The following is a 21,541-nucleotide window of genomic DNA, read 5'->3' on the forward strand; positions in this document are numbered from 1 at the left end:
ACACATTCATGTGAGAAAAACTACAAGCAGGTTAAGATAAATATGTCAAAGAACATGTTGATGAGGACCCGTGGAGAAAGAAACTGAATTGTTATTGTACTAGGGGTACAAAGTAGAGTATTCTCAGGCCTTTAGTATTAATACTTTTCTTCTAGGGCACTTTCTTCAATAAATTATTGTGTCCACAATTGATATTCTTCTTCCTATTTTGGTACTGCTATTTTATGTGACATATGAAACCATCTGGTTATTATTATTATACATGGACTCAAATATATGTGAACAATTTCCTCCTTCCCCCTAGAACTTCATAATTAGCTTCTTTCAATCAGGTATATGTGTTGTGTGTGTAAGTGTGGTTAGATTTGCTTGCCCTTTCAGATGTACTTCATCCCTGGCTAAGAGCCCATAATTCCTTCGTCTAAGGCATGGCCCAGAATACAAATCCCGTTCTCTGACACCTTCTTCTTGACCAGCTGTTCACTCCCTATATCCTCCTTTCTCTTCTGAAATCCCCTCCTTAAATTGGCAGCAGTGATAAAAACACCATCTGTGTCCCTAATGTCTTCAGTTTCTTTCCTAGAACTTCATAATCCCTAAAAAGATTAAGAGTAAGGAGTTATTCCTTAAGTCATTTACTTTCTCATGATAATAGCTATTAATCCTTTTAAAGTTTTCAAAGTGCTTTATATATATATATATATATATATATATATATATATATATATATATATATATATATATATCATTTGGTCCTCACAACAACTCCATGAGGTAGAGGCTACTATTACTCTTATCTTAGAGATCAGTTAATAATCAATAAGCATGAAGTGCTTGTATTAGACATACAAAAGTGGTGAAACAGAGTCCCTGCCCTCGAGGAGTTTGCAGACTAACAAGGAAGGCTACATTCAAACAGATACAAAGCAAATATGTAGAGGTTAAATGGGAAATGAGAGAGAAAAGGTACAGGAATTAAGAAAGTTTGGGAATGGCTTCCTATTGAAGTTGGTACTAAAGGGACACCAAGGAAACCAGTAGTCGAAGTGGGGAAGGAAGAGTGTTCCAAGCATGGAAGATAGCCAGAGAGAATGCCCAGAGCCCAGAGATGGAGTGTCCAGTTTGTGGAGCCACCAGAAGGTGTCACTGGGTTGAAGTGTACGTATCTGGGAGTAAAGTATAAGAAATCTAGAAAAATAGGAGAGGTCCAGGTTACAAAGGGGCTTTGAATGCCAGACAAAGTATTTAGTGTTTATTCCTGGAGGCAACAAGATTCCACTGGAGTTTGTTGAGTAGAGAAGCGATGTGATTGGACCTGTGCCTTTGGGAAATCATTTTAGTGGCTGAACTGAGGATGTATGGAGGTTGGGGGAGACATGAAGCCGACCGATTCACCAGTAGGACATCATAATGAAATTCAGGAGCAAAGTGATAAGGATGTGCACCAGAGTGGTGGCAGCATCCTTGGGAGTAGGTGGCATCTTCAAATAAAAGAGTATAGAAGACAAAAGAAGATGACTCAGGACAAAACCCTTAGGGTCACCTCCAGTTAGCAAGCAATGATCCAGCAAAGGAGAAAGAGAAGGGATGGTCAGATAGGAAGAAAACCAGGAGAGAGTAGTATCCCCAAAATCTAGAAAGAAGAGACCATGAAGGAGGAGGGAGAGATCAACAGTTTTAAAAGAGAATGAGGATTGAGAAAAGATGATTAGATTTGGCAACAGAGATGAATGGTGACTTTGAAGAGAACCATTTCAGTGGAATGATGGCAGAAGCCAGATTGTAAGACGTTAAAAAAAAGAGAAGGAAGAAAGAAAGTGGAGGCACCTATTGTAAATGACCTCTTCAAGGAGTTTACCTACCAAGGGTAAAAGAAATGTAGAATTATAGTTAGTGAGGATGGAAAGATCAAGGTTTTTTCAGGACAGGGGAGACATGGACATGTTTTTAGGTGTTAGGAAATAAGCCAGTAGGAGAGGGAGGAATTAAAAATAAGTGAAAGGGTGAATCTGATGGACAGGGCAATCTTCTGGGGAAGACAGGATGGAATGGGATTCCTTGAACAAGTAGAGAGGTTAGTGTTGGTAAGGAGAAAGGCCACTTTGTCATGCGAGTCAGGGCTGAATGTGGAGAAAAAGGCAAAAGGTACCTGAGTGATAGGAAATAAAGAAGAGGGGTGGAAAGAGAGTTTATAGTAAATGGCCTTAATTTTATCTGTAAAATATGACACAAGATTCTCAGCTGAGAGTGAAGGGGAGGGCAGCTGCAAAAAGTCTGAAGTAGGATGAAAAGTTTTGGAAGAGTAGAAGTAGAATAGAAGACTGGGTTGATAGCATAGAGGGCAAAGATGAGAAAACTAAGGCTAAGAGAGATAAAGTGATTTCTTCAGGTTCACATAACTGGCTAGGTGCCTAAAGCAAGTTTCAAACTGAGCTTTTCCTAACTGGAACCACAGTGATAGCTAGCTGCCTCCTAGAGTTGGGAAATAAATCTGAGTTTGGGGACCAAGTTGTTATTAGGTGGCATTTACAGAAACTCCAAGAACACAAGCACCACTACTGGGTTCTGGGATATTCCACTCACCAACTATAATGGCTAAAAGTGAGATCCTCACCCAGTAGCTGAGCCTGTTCTCTTCATGAGTAAATTTGTTTCCAGTGGCTCCTAAGTAAGATTTCTTTTTATAACAGACTTTCCAGACAAGATCCTTACAGCAGCAGCATTTATAATCACTTTACAAATATTTTATCCTAATGACTATTGGAATGGTAGGTATTATTATGCTACCCATTTTTAAGATGAGAAAATTGAGGAAAACACAGGTTAAGTGTCCTTAAGAACTAGTCCAATGATTTGGGATGTCGTCTCTAAACAAACACCCCAGTGATATCAATAATATGGAAATAGGTCTTGATCAATGACATGTAAAAACCAGTGGAAAAGCGTGTCAGCTACGGGGGGGGAAAGAGGGAGGAGAGGTTTAGGTGGGGAGAGTAAAAACATGAATCATGTAACCATGGAAAATTTTTCCAAAAAATAAAATTAAAAAAAAAAAAAGGAATTAGTCCATGTTCATACAGCTATTAAAAGTCTATGGCAGGGGGCAGCTGGGTAGCTCAGTGGAGTGAGAGTCAGGCCTAGAGACAGGAGGTCCTAGGTTCAAACCCGGCCTCAGCCACTTCCCAGCTGTGTGACCCTGGGCAAGTCACTTGACCCCCATTGCCCACCCTTACCAATCTTCCACCTATGAGACAATACACCAAAGTACAAGGGTTTAAAAAAAAAAAAGTCTATGGCAAGAGGATAGCTAGGTAGCACAGTGGATAGAGTGCCAAGCCTGGAATCAGAAGGACCCAGGTTCAAATCTGTCCTCAGACACTTTCTAGCTGTGTGACTTTGTGTAAGTTACTTAACCCCCATTTGCCTAGTCCTTGTCATTCTGACTTAGAGGTGCTATTAAGACAAAAAGTGAAGGTTTAAAAAAAAATTCTCAGGCAGTATTTGAACTCAAGTCTTCCTGACACCAAGGCCATCTCTGTTCTCTGTGCCAGGTAGCTAGTGTATTAATTAGAAATTTTGTACCTTTAAACTGTTTCCCCAGAATTCCTTTTCCCTTCGCTTACTTTTGCATTGTTACGTTGTTTTTATATAGTTTTGGTCTCTCCACCTTCTAGCTCTTTCTTCCAAGTGAGTGGCTTGAGTGAGCTCCCTCTAGACCAGTGATTCCCAAAGTGGGTGCCACTGCCCCCTTGTGGGTGCTGCCAGCAATCCGGGGGGGGGGAGGCAGTGATGGCCACAGGTGCATTTATCTTTCCTATTAATTGCTATTAAATTTTTTTTTAAAATTTAATTTCCAGGGGATTAAGTAATATTTTTTCTGAAAATGGAGCAGTAGGCCAAAAAAGTTTGGGAACCACTGCCTGGACTCTAGCTTTTTGTAGTTTCCTTTTTGCTTCAAGTTAAATTTAATAAATCTTATTAAATATAATACTTAGAGTATTAGATATTAATTTTAAAATCTACACTAGCTACCTTGTTCATTTATATTTGATCTATAATTAGCAGATTTCTGACCTCCCCCTAAAAAGTATCAACTCTCAATACCAGTGAAAATATTCTGTAGAAACTCAGCTTCTAACCTCTTTATTATTTTACCTCCCCCCATTAACAAGATATCAAACAATGGAAAGATATCAGATATTGTCTATTTGCCTTTTCATTTTTCTGTCATCTTCAGTGAATAGAATTTTTCAAGGGGTGTGGGGGGTGGGACATAGTTTGATCCCTTTTGCTAAATAAATCAAGCATTACCGTTTCCTACAATATGTAGAGCATGTGTTGCTATGTCTGTTGCAGCTGCTGGCTTATGTTGAATGTCAGACCTGCTCTGTATAAATTTTCCCTGCCCTTCTCACATGAAATCACAGTATCCTGTTTTACTTTCAGGGAAACAGGCTTCAATTCCCCATCCAACATCATTACAAACTAAAGTTTACTTCCATCTCTTGGCACTTTTCTAAGTTTCTCTTTTACCATGGAGAGTCCGGGAAGGCCAAAGGACCAGCAGGAAAGTAGATTGAGAAAAAGACAATATTCTAATTAGGCTTTTCTAATTGGAAATGAGTGCATAATTCTTTTTCACATGTAAGAATTTTCTTGTAAAGCTGTAATTGATTCTCTGAGACCACAAACAAGAATGTCATTTCCTTGAAGGAACTACCATTTTTACATCTCCTACTACTAGCCACTCTCAGTTTAATAGATTACTAGGTGTTCTGTCCATATTAATTTCTGTGAAACTTTGCTCCTGTTTATCTCTTTTAAAAGTTGTTTCTAATGAAAGTAATTTTCTCTTTTCAGTTGATTTCATAGGTGGATTCGACTCTTATGGCTATCAAGGCCCACAGAAGACATCTCATTTACAACTACAGCCCATGTACATGTAAGGACTTTGCTTTTAACATGCTTTTTGGATGTGTAGATGTAAGAAAATAATTCAGAATTAATGATATTCACCAAGCTTCTTTGAAGAGAAGAGCTTACACATGTTTACTTCCCAATATTTTATTCTTCTTACATCATGATTTCTCTTGGCATGATATGTCACATTTTGGTATCATGTTGATTTTAAAGTGACTTATCAGAGGTTTGAAAATGATGACTTTAGCCATACAGTCAACCCTACTCTTTTTTTTTTTTAACCCTTACCTTCTGCCTTGGAATCAATCCAAGGAAGAAGAGCAGTAAGGGCTAGGCAATGGGGGTTAAGTGACTCACTCAGAGTCATACAGATAGGAAGTGTCTGAGGTCAGATTTGAACCCAGGACCTCCTGACTCTATGTCTGGCTCTCAGTCCAATGAGCCATTCTTTCCACCCCCAATTAATCCTACCCTTATTAATGTGCCAGGTCTCTAACTCAAGCATCCATTTGGTTTGCTACTCCTATCTTCCATTTATCATTGCATTTTTTTATTTAGATTCCCCCCAAAAAATGTGAATTGATCAAAACTCAACAGTGAAATACAAGTGTAATAGTGAAACTTTAGGTCAACCTTTTAACCATTCTGGGCCTGAGAATTCTCATTTGCAAAGTGAAGAGCTTGGACTAGATGATTAAGATACCTTCTAATGTTAACATTACATAATTTGTATTACTATAACGGTTGCCCAGAAATGCAGTCAAATACACTTAGTTTCTTGAGAGCAGGGATGGGTGAACAGATCAAATTTATTGTGCCATAATATTCATTCATTTATTTAATAGGTTCCTACTATCTTTCTGCAAGCCACTAAACCACTTTGCCTTTCAGTCATCATACAGCATACGGTAATTATTTTTGTAGCCTTCCTAGCACTCAGATTGTAAAATGTAGGAGTAAATTTACATTTGTAAAATGTAGGAGCTCCACTAATGTTTGTGGAATTGAATTGGATCAAATGTGGAAAGCATGATCATGTCGAATTCAGGTTAAAATCCCTTAGCTCAGTTTTTCCAGATTGCCAATATTCAACTGGAACTTATTTTTTTGTCCTTTTTAGGAAAATTTCCCTGGAAAAACTGATCTATATCCGTACCTACATACATAACGTGTACTGGTATCAAATTATTTCCTCAGCAAGTTGACCCATTAAAATATTATAGAACCAAAAGCAAAGACTAAAAGGGAAAACTACCAATTAATCGTAAGGGGAGGGTGGGGGAAACCAGCACAATATTTCTTTTTTGATATCATAAGTGAAAAGATGAAATTTGTTGCATTAAGCATTTATCCATTCACTCCTTTATTAGGCAGCTACGATGTCCAAAGCACTATACCCTTTATATGCATTTTAATCATTTTACAATGTGGAGTGATAACAGAATTTATGGAATATTTTCCTCCATAAACAAAGCATTTATTAAAGATCTATTTCATGCAAAGCAATGTGCTATGCACTAAGAAGCATATAAAAATTTAGATAAAACCAATCTCTGCTCTCATGAAATTTGCTGTATATTTGAGGTATAAAACACCAATACAGATGACCATAATGCTCAATTCAAACATTTCAATAAATTCGTAGGATGCAAAACTGTGCTTTCATTCCATTCTTGTGGACAAGAAAGAAAGATATGAGCAAGATGATAATGTGGTTAGGTAGATTCAGAATTAACTGTTGGACGAGACCCCCAAATCTTTCATTAATGGTGCACTTTAAAACATTTCTTCACTAGTAGAGTGCCCAAGGGATATATCTATGGCCCTATTTTCAGTTTTTTGGGGTTTTTGTCTAAAATTTAGAAAAACAGATAGATGATATGCTTATCAAATATGAAGTTGATACACAGATGGAGAAATGTCTATTTGGATTACAGGACTTTTTAAAAAATCATGTGATTGGAACAATTAATCCAATCTAACTAAAGTTCGTAGATATAAATGTAAAGTCCTACATTTGATTTCAGAAAAATCAACTCCATAAGCATAGGCTATAAGAAATAGTTTTAGACAGAAGTTCTTATAAAAAAAAAGAATCAGATTTTTGTTGGACTACAAAATCAATATAAAGGCAGTAGGATGATATGATAGCCAAAAATCCTAATATGATTTTAGGTTGCATTAAAGAGAATCATTATTACATGGAAGAATTTTGATGTCACTGTATTCTGCATAGGCTAGACCACATATTGAACCAGTCCATTTGCAAATACTTTATTTGAAGAAGGGCACTGATAAGCTAGAGAGGGTCCAGAGGAAGGCAGCTAGATTAGAAAAGGGCAACCATCCTGTATCACATGAATATCAGGTGTTTTGTTGCAAGGAGACTAAACTTTTTCTTCCTAGATTCAGGTATAATGGGCAGAAATTTCAAAAGGTCAGCTTTAAACTCAGTATGGGAAAAAATTGCCTGATAATTAGGGCCATCCAAAAGAACTATAAAGACCTATCTCACCAGTACTCTTGGCCACTTGCTGATCATTTCATAAAGCTGATTTTATATGGGTAGTAATTAGAGTAGTTAGGATAAGAATTTTGCTGGAAAGGCACTGAAAATGTTTAAGCAGAGAAATGATTGACTGTTACAAGTGAAAGATTGAGTAGATAGATATCAGGGATCATAGAAGAATACCAGTTAGGAAGTTATTACCATCCTGGAAAACACTGAGGAGAAATAATTTAAGAATCATTGGACCACCTGAAGCCATGACCAAAAAATGAGCATAAACACTATATTGCAACAAATGTTAACACAAAAACTGTTCAGATCTCTTAGAAAAAGAGGACGAAAATGAAATAGATCCTGTCTTTCATCTTCTGAAAGAAACCCCCAAATGAAAACGCCTAGGAACATTCTAGATAAAAACCAGAGCTTCCTAGTCAAAGAAAAGATATGGCAAGAAACTAGAAAGTACCAGTTCAGACAGTGAGGAGCCATGGTTGGGATCACACATGATTTAGTGGCTATCACTATGAAGGAGCAGAGAGTTTGGAATATGATATTCCAGAAGTGAAGGTAAATGGCCTTAGAGCTAAGAATAGTTTACCCTGCAGAATTAAGAGAAAAAATACATTTAATGAAATAAATGACTTCCAGATATTTCTGATGAAAAGGAACAGAGCTACATAGAATTTTTTTAGTTTAAACACAGTTATTAGGAGAAACATGAAAGATAACTACAGATGAACAATTACAAAGGATTAAATAAAGATAAACTGCTTACCTTCTAACAAAGGAAGATGATTCACATTCCCCTCTGAAAACTATCATCATTAGGGATCCCAGGAGTCTTATTAGGGAAAAGACTGAGAATGATTTTGTTGTATCTTGATGACCTGAGGAAGGGAAGGAAAAGAAAAGTTAGAGAAAATTATCTCATAATTAGGGTACAAAAGTAGTAGTATATAGCAGTTGGAGGGTCACTTTCATTTGAAGCTTACTCTTATTGGAACTGGTGAAAGAAGAAAAGAAAGCACTCACACTATTGGGTACAGAAACACATTTCAATCAACAGGCAAATAGAAAAGAAAGCAGAAGCAGCAATTTGAGGAACAGATTAAGGGGAAAGTTAATTCTAAACAAAACAAACTGTTATGGCTTTTTTGAGGTGTCAAAAATGGGAATCTTAGGGAGAGCTCATCAAATGCAGAATGGCTTAGCAAGTTATGTCATATAAACATGATAGAATGTTATCATGCTGTAAGAAATGAGGAAGGGGAGGGTTTCAGACAAATCTGCCAAGATTTGTATGAATTGATGAAGAATGGACAAAACCAAGAGAAGAATGTACATGCTGAAAGACTTGGGTACTCAGATCCAGCTTAATGACTAATCATGATTTCAAAAAGACTGAGGAAAAAAACTAATTTAAAAAAAGATCACTTTGATGGCTGAGTGAAAAATGAATTTAAGTGTGGAAAAAGAGAGCTACATGGAATAGGAAGACAAATCAGGTTATTTGAGGAAAACACATTCTTGTGTAATTCTGTGTGAATACAAAGAAAGAGACATAGGAGAAATAAAAATAATTACAATAATAATAGTTATATGATGCTTTAAGTTTGCCAAAATGCTTTACTAATATTAGCTCATGTTTTCCCTATAAACAAATATTATTTTTATCCCCATTTTGCAAGGGAGGAAACTGAAGCAGACAGATTAAATGACTTGTCATGGGTCACCCAGCTAGAAAGCACCAAAATCAAATCTGAACACAGGATCTCTTGACTAAGCTACCTTGCTACTGTAGAGTTAGAAAATCTTGAAACCTTTTGAAGTACATTTCCCAGAATTTCTTTTGATCTCTCCACCAAATTCCATGGTCATGTTTTGTATATAGTTTGCTGTAAGCACTTCCTCTTCCTCTTCTCTCCCCCATGGGGCTGAGGAAGGTGGCTTTTTGTTCTAGCTTTTTATGTTAGTTATTATTAATAAATCTTATTAAATATAATACTTGAAATAGTGGATATTAATTTTGAAACTCACACTGCCTAGAAATATGGAAGTGGCAAGGACAAAACTTAACAATGTTCAATTTAGATTTTTGACATATTTGAGGATAAAATATCCCCATTCATTTTTTCAGTCAATAAACATTTAATAAATGCAAAATACTGTGCCAATAAGATATATAGGGTTTTTTTTCCTTAGTGGAATTTACAAGTTAGTAAGTGAGACAGGGTTGGAATAGACCAATTATTTCATTGCTATTGGAAGCTCTCAATGAGGAAATTACCTCTACCATTGTAAGTATGCACCTATTCTACAACTTAGAGGTGTCCCTATGGTCCCAGTACACTGGGGTGAAGTGATTCATTCAGGATGACAATGTGTGTCAGCACTGGGCTTTGACGCCATCTCTTCTTTACTCCTGCCAGTCTTCTAGCCACATCCCTGTCAGACCTTTTAGTAAACTGGCAGAGGCACAAGGCACTCTCCTATAGCCTAAATTCTAGTATATGGAAAAGGATTCTGCTATATTCCTATATTCTAGCTCCCATCCTTAGACACTGGGATTCTGATAGGTAAGCATTTACCATATTTAGCCCTCATCCGGACCCACTCTGCTACTCCCTGGCCATCTTCCCACTGTACTGCACACCTTGGGATGTGCCCTCCTTTTTCAAACCCTTTTCCAGTTCTAGTTCTGAGGACAGTAATAAAATTGACACCAAAACACTCCTCCCCAGCTACACTGCATCTTTATAGGTGTTATCTTCACCTATTAAATCCTTAAGTGCAAAGACTATTTGCTTATGTTTGTATAAACACACAAAGTAACTGGTATTTAGTAAGCACTTAATATAAAAAGTTTTATGCATTCATCCAAGGAACCAATTACAATCGTGGAGAGACTTAGTAAAGCTTTGGGGCAGCTAAATGGTTCAGTGCATAGACTGCACCCAGAGTCAGGAAAATCTAAGTTCAAATACGGATCCTGGGCACTCAACATCTGTTTGCCTTAATCCATTAGAGAAGGAAATGACAAACCACTCCAGTATCTTTACCAAGAAAACTCCATGGACATTATTGGCATCCAAGGGGTCAAGAAGAGCCGGACAATACTGAATGACAACCACAGGATTATATATTCAAAGACCAAAGGTACCTTGCAGGTTATCTAATACAATCCCTTAATTTTACAGATGAGGAAACTGAGGAACAAGAGAGCTAAAGTACCTTGCCTAGGGTCACAGAGGATGTTTTGGGTAGGATTTGAACCTACATCCTCTAACTGAATAAATAGTGCTCTTTCTACTGTACCACCATGCCTTCAATAGTAGTGATAGCACTTTAAAGAAACTATGTACTTTTTTACTTGTAAAATCATATTCCAAACAGCCTTCACTATTATAAAGTTCCATTCAGTCTTCTACAGTTATTTTTAATAACGTCATAGTTTTGAAGCATCGTGTCAGTTCCCTTGTCCCAGTGTACCTTTTAAGTCACAAATACTGAGAAAATTCTGCAAAGAACTTACATTCCCTTGTGGAAGCACAGACATGGATAATTGGAATTCAAAGATTTTTCTTTAAAAACCACTTTTTGTAGCCAAACCTTCTACTCAAACTATCAATAAGTCATGCAATATCTGAGTCTCAGTTTTCCCATATAGTAAATATATTATAATATTACATGACTTCTATGTATTTCTAAAATGTGCTCATTAGTATTTCCTTCCTTTTCTCCCTCCCAACCCCTTGGCAGTGCCTCTGGTGGAATTGCACAATGGCCACAAAGCAGACAAGCTTTGGAGAATCTAACAGACTAGATAATCATCCCCTGAATAAGCCAGAGTTGATTCTACAGGCATTCTAACATCATTAGCTGAGTTGGCAGAAGAACATGAAGCAAGACAACACTATGCCATGCCTTTAGGTCCATAGGAAGAATATTCTCCTTTGTTTTCATCTTTAGAAAATGACCAAATAATATTACAATGGGGTTTTACAATGTTAGGATGGATTTGGATAAAATGCATTCATGATGTCCTTGTACACTGACATTGGAAGCTGCAGCTGCCAAGTAGAATAGGACTAATCATTGTCCTTATAATTTGTTCTTTCAAGGAATCCCATAGCAAAGACATTCCCAGGGTATGTTGCTCCCATATATCCCCAAGAGGTAGTCTCATATGTATTCAAATATTCATAGCACACTTTCTATGTAGCAGAGAAATAAATACTCATCAGTTATTTAATGTTTGAACAAATTGTGGTATTCGAATGAAATGGAAAATCTATAAGAAAAGTTGATTTTGAAAAATTCCAAGAAATATGAAAAGATTTCTAGGAAGTAATTCAAAGATAAGCAGTACTAGGAGAAGAATATATGCAGGGACAGGGATAATGTAAAGAAAAACCTCACCAAAACAAGCATAAAGTTTGAATAATGATAACCATCCCTCTTATGCCCTGAGAACAAAGAATGGAAAGTATCTCTCTCTTTAAGTTGGAGGGGTGGGGAACTGCTGGAATAGAATGTTGCATATACTGGCCAACATAATCACTGCATTGGATACTTTTGCTTCATGGTTTTTCTTTGTTCACAAGATGTGTTCACTGGGTGGAGGAGAAAATGAATCCACATTTGACTGTTGTAGGTAAAATAGGTATCCACAAAATTTATTTTTTTGATTTAATACAAAAAAAATTGAAGAAAAAGAAAAGAAAAGCTATTTATATGTATACCTATAATGGAGGAGGGAGGGAAATGAACATCTCAGAGAAATCAGGAGATGTGAAAAGAAAACCAGAATGATGACTCTGGAAAATACTATTTCTTAATATTTCAGTGCTGCCTTCTTCTTTATGTAAATTATTCTATTGTGCTGCAAGAGGCAAAATGCATATGCACACTTCTGTTCCTTTTATTAAATGCACAGAAGGAAGACTGTCGTAAGGCAGAAGCCAGCAAATACATTCCACATGTCACTCACAAAACACTCTCTCTAATCATGATCTCACATAATTTCAGCCAAAGCAAAGGATGAAAATATACCCATGGTCAGGAACAGCCCATTAACACCCACCAGACACTACCCATCTCTCTTATTCAGCTCTGGTGATACCCATTGTCTCTATCAAGACAGTCATATGAATTTCCTGATCAACAGATGCCAGTAAGAGGAAACAAATTAATATGAAACATAACAAAGATAATTTATATTCATAAGAATGAATGCTAATGGTAGATAATGGCATTTTTTTTCTAAACCCTTCCTTTCTGTCTTAGAATTAATACTATGTATTGGTTTAAGGCAGAAGAGTGATAAGGGCTAGGCAACTGAGTTGTGACTTGCCCATAGTCACATAGCTAGAAAGTGTCTGAGATCAGATTCAAACCCAGGACTCCCCTTTCCCCACCATCTCTAAGACTGGCAATATATCCACTATGCTACTAGCTGCCCTAATGTATTTTACACTTCTGTTGAATTATTTTTTTTTCTTTGTTACAATGATTGTTTCCCTAGGCAGGACAAGGGGAGAGATATGTTCAAAACTAAAATTGATTTTTAAAAACGTATCAATAATTTTAAAAGAGAAGTACTTAGTCTAAAAAGAAGCTTAATGTGTATCATCCTCATCAAGATCACAGTTCATATATCAATATAATTTATTGTCATTTGCAAAAATTTCTTGGGTGGAAAGATAAAGAAGGCATCATTCTAAATGGTGTCCTAGTACAATGAAGAAGGAATTAGAAGGAGCCAGAAGACTTAGATTCAAATACCTGATTGGAACTTATTAACTTTTTGACTTTGGACAAGCCATTTAACCCTCAGTATTTGCATTTGTAAAATGAGAAGGTTGGATTAGAAGATTTCCAAGTATTCTAAGAGCTCTAACCATATGCCTTGATAAGTCAAAACCCAATGACTTCTAGCCAACTCACCTTTAGAAAGCAGCAACCTACCAAAAGGTGTTAGCTCTCTGCTCCCATTATGCTAGGTATACATGGCTGAAATGCTGAATTAAACATTAGAAATAGATCATTGCTACTTTAAAAATGTTCAAATGAGACTTATACATTAGCACATCTCAAAAAAGAAGTTAAAGTCACTGAATCTCAGAGTAGAAAGAAATGTCAGAGGGAATTTATTCCAGCCCATGACCTATATTATAAATCTGGAAGCTCACTAAAGGCAAAATACTACACACCCTCTATTTTAAATAAAAGGTTTGGAACACATGTCATACAATCATAATAAACCAATTTTAGTTTCCTGAAACCTGGAAGATCAAATGGTAATAGTACTCTAAACTCATGTGCCCTCCAATAAGTTGATTATATCAATGGGATGAATTTTAGAAATGAGCAGGTCAGTCAACAAACATGGAGTTCCTACTATGTGCCAGGCACTGAGGATACAAAGACAGTACCTGCTCTCGAGGATTTTACAGTCTCGTGGGGGGAGACTACATGAAAACAATTAAATACTAAGAACTGTACACAAGATAAATAAGAGATAATTAACAGAGCAAAGATACTAGCATTAAAGAAGATTAGGAAAAACTTCTTATAGAGAGGTTTTTAGAAAGACTTAAAGAAAGCCAGGGAAGCCAAGAGACAAAGATGAGCCAGAAGAGAGGTGCAAGTGTGGTGGACACTAAGTAAAAATGCCCAGTAAATATATGAAGATATCGTTGGCAACTTTGTAGAGAGCTATTTCAGTTGAATAAAAAGATCAGAAGCCAAACTCCCTTATCTGCAGAATTAAGAAGGGAGTGAGAGAGAAGGAAGTATAGGCATGAATTGTAGACAATGAGTTTTGCCAGAAAGTTGAGAAAAGATATAGGATGATAGTTAGCAGAGATGGATGGATCAACTGAAGGTTTTTTGAAGGTGAGGGAAACTTGGGTATCTTTGGAGGCTAGAAGGAAGCAGTCAGTAGACAGGAGAAAGGATAAGTGAGAGCACAGGAATGGCAGAGCAGAGAATCTGATATGAAGAGAGGATGGGATGGGATCATACACTCCTAAACATGTGATTTTCTTGGGCATACTGAAATGATAACAATATTTCAACTTCATATCTCCAAAAATAAGTCGACTCTATCAAAAGGATGAGAAACTCAAGGTACAGGTGGGAGTTCTTTATAGAGCACCATGCACCCTTTGAGGCTTACATAATGATGAGCACTTTTCATGGTCCCCTAAAAAACATCACCCAAACTCTACTCTAAGTAGCATTTAATCCAAGGAGGCCATTCCTAGCCTCTTAATCTCATCAGCTCAGATTTAGAGTTGGAAGATACCTCTAAAATCATTTAATTCAGTCCCCTCACTTTAAAAATGATAAAATTAAAACCCACAGAGGCTAAGTGACTTCTCTAGCATAAAAAGGATAAGGAAACATCTGAGGCAAGATTCAAATCCAGTAATTAATTAGCCAAGTCCATCACTCAATCCACAATACTATGCCGAATTTTTTTTTTTAAACACATGTCTTCTATCTTAGAATTGACACTTAGTATTGGTTCTAAGTCAGAAGAGCAGTAAGGGCTAGACAATTGGAGTTAACTGACTTTCCCAGGATCACACAGCTAGGGAAAGTGTATGAGGCCAGAACTGGACCCTGGATTCTCCAAACTCCAGGCCTGCCTCCCTCTCCCCTGAGCCACTTAACTGCCCCCATATTGAATTTCAATTGTACATCTTCACACTTGCCATCAGAATTTCTTTATTTTGACTTCTTATATTTTCTTGGATTTCTTTAGATCCCTTCTGAAGTTATAGTTTATTTGTACTTTTTTTTAATAAGTGTCTCTCCCAACTTTGTAGCACAAAAGTATTCATCAGATCATTCATTTGAGGTAGAAGAAACTATTCAAATCCCACCCACTCATTTTATAAAGGAGAAAAGTGAGAGGTGCCAAAGTTAGATGACTGGGCCTTGGTTATACATATATATTAACAGTGCTAAGATAATAACACAGGAACACAGGTTCCCTAAATCCAAATTCAGTGACCTTTCCATTCCACCACCCTGCCTTTACTTAAAAACACCAAAAACTCAAGAGCTACTCTCTGTTCAAGCAAATGAATACTCAGCCCTCAGTCCAAAATAAATCAAATTTACAGAAGATGGCAGAGGTCTTGAGTTTCCATTCCGTCATCTTTGTATGTCTGCTTATAACCTTTACATGCTTTTCTAGCAACAAACCTTAAGATTTTTCAAATCAAAGTCATTTACCCTGATAGGCTGCTGGAGCACAGTAAAAACATACGCATAGAACACCTTGAAAAGAATGAGATTCCTTACTGAAACGAATATGCTTTGATACCTGTGCACCACCATCCTAGCTGCAGGGGTTTCCATTAAACATGACAGGAGTTGTGTGACTAAGACCCTGAACAATGCTCTGAAAACACTGCCACAAATGGCTTAAATGAGAAGTCTTTTTTTTCCCCTTTTCCCTCCCACATTCTCTGTACAGAGAGCCTTCTTTTCGGTCAAAGTATCTCTGGCTTTTGTTGATTTGTAATTCTTCAGGTGATCTTCCAGCTTACATTCAGTTAAGCCTGGGGAGAAAAGGATTTCACGTCTTACAGTTTAGCCATCTTCCCCTCTGATCTGAGCCTCATTCATGTGGGCTGAATACCACAAAGCAAGGCAAGTGTTGTCAGCCACAAGAATATGCCCCTTAGAATATGCCCGCATTTATGGGTTAAATTTTGTAGTCAAAGTAATTTATTTTGACATTCTGTGACCTGACTTCCTCCCCAGATCTTTTGTTTGTGGAGGGGGAGAGAGGGAAAGTAATCAGCAGTGTGTGAGCTCACACACATACACAATTCCCACGGAGAATCCCTGGACACGGTGTATTCTTTTTCCTAGTCTAAGTGAGGGGCACTATTGACAATAGTGGACTCTGAAGCCAGGAGGTTTTGGAAGAGAGGTTGAAAAAAACCAGGGAGGGAAGAAGAAAAGATCTTTCTTGAAGCCTTTTTGACATGTCCTTCATTTGTGCTGTCCTGTGCTTGCAGAGGAATGGGAAGGTGATGGATAATATCCCTCAGTTGATTACAAAAATCTTTTTTTTTTTTCCTCATCTCTCCTTTAGGTCCAAGTAAGCAATGTGACTTCAGTGTGTCAGCTCAAGGACCTTTCAAAGAACTTGTTTCACAATGGCCTCCTGTGTTTTACAAAGAGCAAGAAGCAACCTGTGTTTAAAAAATAATAATAATAAAAATAAAAATAAAAAACAACCACCGACACCACCAAGCATAAGCTGAGACACAAAAAGAAATTGTTCCACTTGGCCTCTTCTTCCTAACAAACACAGAGGGATGCCCAGGAGACCCTCTCTCGGATTTCCTGCATGTACAGACAACTGCCAGGCCTTTGGAAGGTCCAAAAGGAGAAGTGTTGGTGCCCTCTGCTGCCCATTCTTTCCCTTTCCCTTCTGCATTCCAACGAATGGAAAGAGCCTCTGAGTTATGGTGTCGTCCAATTCCAAATCATTCTTGACAGCCCTCCACGCGCCCGATAGCACCAAGTCTCCTTAGTGTAGTGACAAAACAATAATAACAGTAATAATAATAATAATAATGAAACCATACCATGATGACCTTGTCTAGACTGAAGTCTAGCTAGACGGCAGGTTGTTTGCCCTAAAGGCTGTACGGTCCATACTTGCCTTAACCCATCTCAGTTGTACACCAGAGAGAAACTCCACTCAGTGTAGACTCTCTGAAGTCACCTCCTTCAGGCTGCTGTTAGTGCTGGGGGGGGACAGGAACCCCCTTTTAAGTCAGCGTGTTTCATGTCAGGGAACAGGACTGCCTAGTTCAGCAGCTCCAGAGCTTCTGTGGGATAAACTGCCAGCTGTCAGTGAAGTGCTTTTACTCTAGAGCCGACACAGTGGCCAAAAAAAAAAAAAAATAACGATAACAATAATAATCTTGAGGATAATCTTTAATAATACTCAATAAGGTTTTGGGGAGGGGGACATAGGGGATGGGGTGTTGGGAGACACAAAGCAAAACTCATTCGACTACTAAGCTTCCTGGCAACAGCTTCGTTTAAGCCCATTCTTTTTATTTAGTGCACTCTAGGTGCTTTTATAAGTAACTTCCAATATGTCTTTTACTAACTCCAGAAACATCTGCAGATTTCTATCAACAGAGGCCAACTGAATAGGTAGTAGCTATGTTTACTCTTTTATATCCAATTCAAATGGAAGATCTGATGTAAGTGAACCTTTTTTTTCTAAACTTCCGCATATGAGATTATTTTTTGTGGGTGGGGGGTCGGGAGGGGAAATAGTTACCTTGGTGAAATATTTGAGATCTCTTTGTGGTATTTGGGGGATCTGTTGTGTGTTAGAGTGTGTATTTTAATCTTCCTGTATTATTGTGGCTGAAAAATTTAAAAAAAAAACTGTGCTGTTATGTAGTTGGCAACAAGATGCCTTTTGGGAACTTAATAGTAGGTCAATATGTGTTTATGGAATACTCTAAACTCCTAGGAAATTTTGTTTTGTTTTGATTCTGTATTTTCAGGCACTATGTGGCTTTCATTAGCGGTAAACATATTTCGTTCAGGCTTTTCAGGAACTTGGATTGGCCTTGTTTCTTTTCTTGGAACCACCTTGGATCACTTCAGATGAAGGGGAAAAAATAATAATAATACTAATGCCCTCCTGCCGCCTTTAAGGGGCAAGAGAAATCCAGGGCTTAGAACGGCTTAGGGTGACACAGAACAACTCTTTTCCTAGTTCTGTCTCCTTGGCAGAAGTTCTAAGATGACCTAAGTGGAACCTGAGCCTACCCATATCTAACAGAAACAAGTCCTGTTTACTGTGTTTGCATGGATATCTGTATCTCACACAAAATATATATATATATCTCTATATATATTTATTTTAAAAATTGTCTAGAAAACAGAGGAACAAAAGTTCTCCATTGGAAAGTAAGCAACAAGACAGGTTCCAGGAATTCTACTTGCATTTTTTTCTAGTGGCTTATACATGTGTGTCTATATATACATGTATAAAAATGTAAGATCTCAAATTTCTCAGTGAAACCTCCTCTCATTCACATTTTCTGCTTGTTTGGATAATATCTTGAGGGGGGAAAAATATTGACCCCGGGCTGGTCTTTTGGCATCAGAAGATAAAGGCTACATGAAGAGAAAGACCAGAATGTCAGCATTTGTATGAGATTTTCCCCAGACACGCTTGTCGCGATGAGGTTTCGCTGGGGCATACATGTGTATGTATGTAGGGGTGTTGGTGCATCTGCCCCCCCCCCCCCCGGCACATAATAGGCCCTCATAGTCCTACTTTAAGTTGCAGCCAAGTCACCATCACCTCCTTCACACATTAAAACAAGAAATGATGTTGACTACTAATGTTCAGTGGACAGAACTGTCATGGGAGTGACTCAGAGCACAGTAATGTGACTATATCTGGAATAACATCCAAGTTAGACAGCAGCTGTATCCTCCTCAAAATCCAGGAAAGAATGCTATTTTTCTAGGCTGGGCTTTTGTTATAAAACCTAATATTCAGAGGGCAAGAGTTATGATCCTGATGTGTCTTTTTCTTTCTTTTTCCTTGGCATTTGTTAATTCTGAATGTATTTTTAACAGAAGTGATTTTTTTGACTTATTAGTGTAATTTGCATTTTAAAAATAAATGAAAAAACAAAAAAAGAAACCCATCCAGTTTCTGAGCTCTCCCTTGGAGCCCCTGCTGCTTTTCACACAAGTTGGAGGGAGTCTGGCAATAAAACTAGACTGTGGAATCCTATTATATTTACATGAAGCCAGTGGCGAGGTCCTGTCCCACACCGAAATGTGTCAGCAGTGAATAGAAATTGCCAGGTCATGGCATCATTTTAGCTCAGTCATAGGTAACACGTATTTTCATTATCTCCTGACACTAAAAGGTTTCTTTTACAACACCGCCAGTAATAGACTTGCTGTCATTTGGAAAATGTCTTTTTATTTTGCCTACTCATCTGGAATTTAGAGGCAGGAGCGAGCTGACAGTTGTCAAAAGTGTGAGGCTAGTGTATTAAATACCCTCGGTTTAATTGGGGCAACGGATCAGGCATTCCCTCTACCTCCCAAGGAAATTATGTGAAATGTTCACTTATTTGGCCCTTCAGTACAAAAACACATTTATTAGGACTAAAGGTAGCCAGAACTCTGATATCCATTTCAACATATGACAGCAGTAGTATGATCTTTGGAGAAAAGAAGATTGTGAGATTTATTGTTTTATTATTAATAATAATAAAAATAAATTTAATATTTTTAGTTATGTCAACCTGGAAAAGACACCGAACCACTAAAGTAGTCAGTAAAACACAGTTTTTAATTAGGAAAGAGGTCCATTATAATCAGCTGCTACACAGAGCCAAGCCCCAAATATTACACAGAGTTGAAACCCTGGGCATTGGGGCCATATCTCTGAGAGGATCATTGCACTAGATGATTCTCTAAAGAACAGTAGAATTTGGGGAACTGAGGAAAGGGAAGCAGGATGGATTGGTTTTACAATGGCTACAAGGAAATGAGAAGTCTAAGTCAGGATTATCAGGGAGAGGTTGATGTTTTATAATGGATACAAAAGGAAACTCACCCAAAGGCTGGGTTATCTTGGTGAGGACTCTGATATAAAAAGAGAAACTTCTAAGACAAAAAAGGTACTTAACATTTGATTATATCTACCAGTCCCACCTAAGGTGGGATCTTTAAGTACTTTAAGGTCTACTGTTTAGTCAGTCTTTGACTTCTGCTCTGGGCAAGTTCTCTGGGGACCGGGACAAACTTGGGATTCCCAAAAATCCGGTTAATAATAAAGATTATTAGAATTAAATTTTGAAGTTTTAGAAGGAAGATAAAAGGTCCTTTACTTTTAAGTCACCATTGGCTTTTGATCCTTCAAAGGCAGAAGACAAACCAAAGAGCTTATAATTCATAGGATCACAGAGCAAGAATTAGAAGTGACCTTAGAAGTCACAATCTGATTCCCCTTAATTAATAATTGAGGACACTGTAATCCAGAGAAGCTACAGTCATGAAAATAATAATCAGAAATAAGATTTGAACCCATGTCCTCCAGCTTTTGAGTCATGATCCCATACTTCCTTGAAATCAAAGAACTTTGAGTAGCATCCATGGAGCACCTTTCTTGAATTAACATTACCATTTCAGGATGAGAGGAGAATCAGGGTGACAGTCCTGATAAAAATGGGAACTTGGGATTCAATTCACACACAACTTAATTCAATTAAAAATTCACTTTCCCTGCTTTGGGGTCCCTTCAGTCTCCACATTCAGTGTATTCTAATGTCCCCAAGTAACTGGACCTTAGTGGGAGCAGCCTCCTTAAGCTACAGAACTCTAGGCTTTGCCAGATAAAGCCAGGTAATAGGCAAATTGGTATAGGTACCAGTCATTTCTTATTATACAGATGCTCTGGTTACTTTCTTATTAAAACTGAGTCATTTTCAGCTGTTTCTGACACTTTGTGACCCCATTTGGGACTTTCTTGGCAAAGATACTGTAGAGGTTTGCCATTTCTTTATCCAGCTCATTTTACAGATGAGGAAACAGAGGCAAACAGGGTTAAGTTACTTGTGCATGGTCACACAACTAGTGTCTGAGGACAGATTTTAGCTCATGAAGTGGAATCTTCCTGATTCCAGGTCCCATACCCTATCCACTGTGCCACCTAACTACCCCATACTTTCTTGTGGTTCAATCAAATTCTGAAGTTTATTGTAAGTACTTCTCCTTCTTTAAGTAGAAGGTCTGAAAATGAGGGGTTTTTTTTTCAAGTTGAGAATGTCAGGAAACAAAACCTCTGCCTCTCTTCCCCCTCCACCCCTGCCATTTTTCTATTTCTCAAAGAAACCCCAAATTCAATGAAATGTCACCTTGCAGGTCTGTACCACCCAGTACTTTTCAGAAACAAGAGTTGGTCCCTTCCTCCTACTTCTTTTTCCCTTTATTCACACGAAAAGATGATTTCTCTTATGAAGATAAAAGGACCCTTTTCAGAGGTTCAGGATGCGGAAGACATCCATGGGACTAAGCTATCTT

The 21,541-nt window shown here is 37.7% G+C and overlaps 1 protein-coding gene across 1 annotated transcript in view; it reads left to right on the forward strand.

The window, feature by feature from the left end:
• NKAIN2 (sodium/potassium transporting ATPase interacting 2) overlaps window positions 1–16,775 on the forward strand; it is a 739,035-nt gene extending 722,260 nt beyond the window's left edge. The window contains exons 6-7 of the mRNA XM_044675422.1: window positions 4,861–4,942; window positions 16,548–16,775. Of these exons, the coding sequence (XP_044531357.1) occupies window positions 4,861–4,942; window positions 16,548–16,557 (92 nt within the window). The 3' untranslated portion in view covers window positions 16,558–16,775. The remainder of the gene's footprint in view (window positions 1–4,860; window positions 4,943–16,547) is intronic.
• Window positions 16,776–21,541: the final 4,766 nt, after the last annotated feature.

This window comes from Gracilinanus agilis, chromosome 4 (assembly GCF_016433145.1).
Source record: "Gracilinanus agilis isolate LMUSP501 chromosome 4, AgileGrace, whole genome shotgun sequence".
In the NCBI taxonomy this organism is placed as follows: Eukaryota; Metazoa; Chordata; class Mammalia; order Didelphimorphia; family Didelphidae; genus Gracilinanus; species Gracilinanus agilis.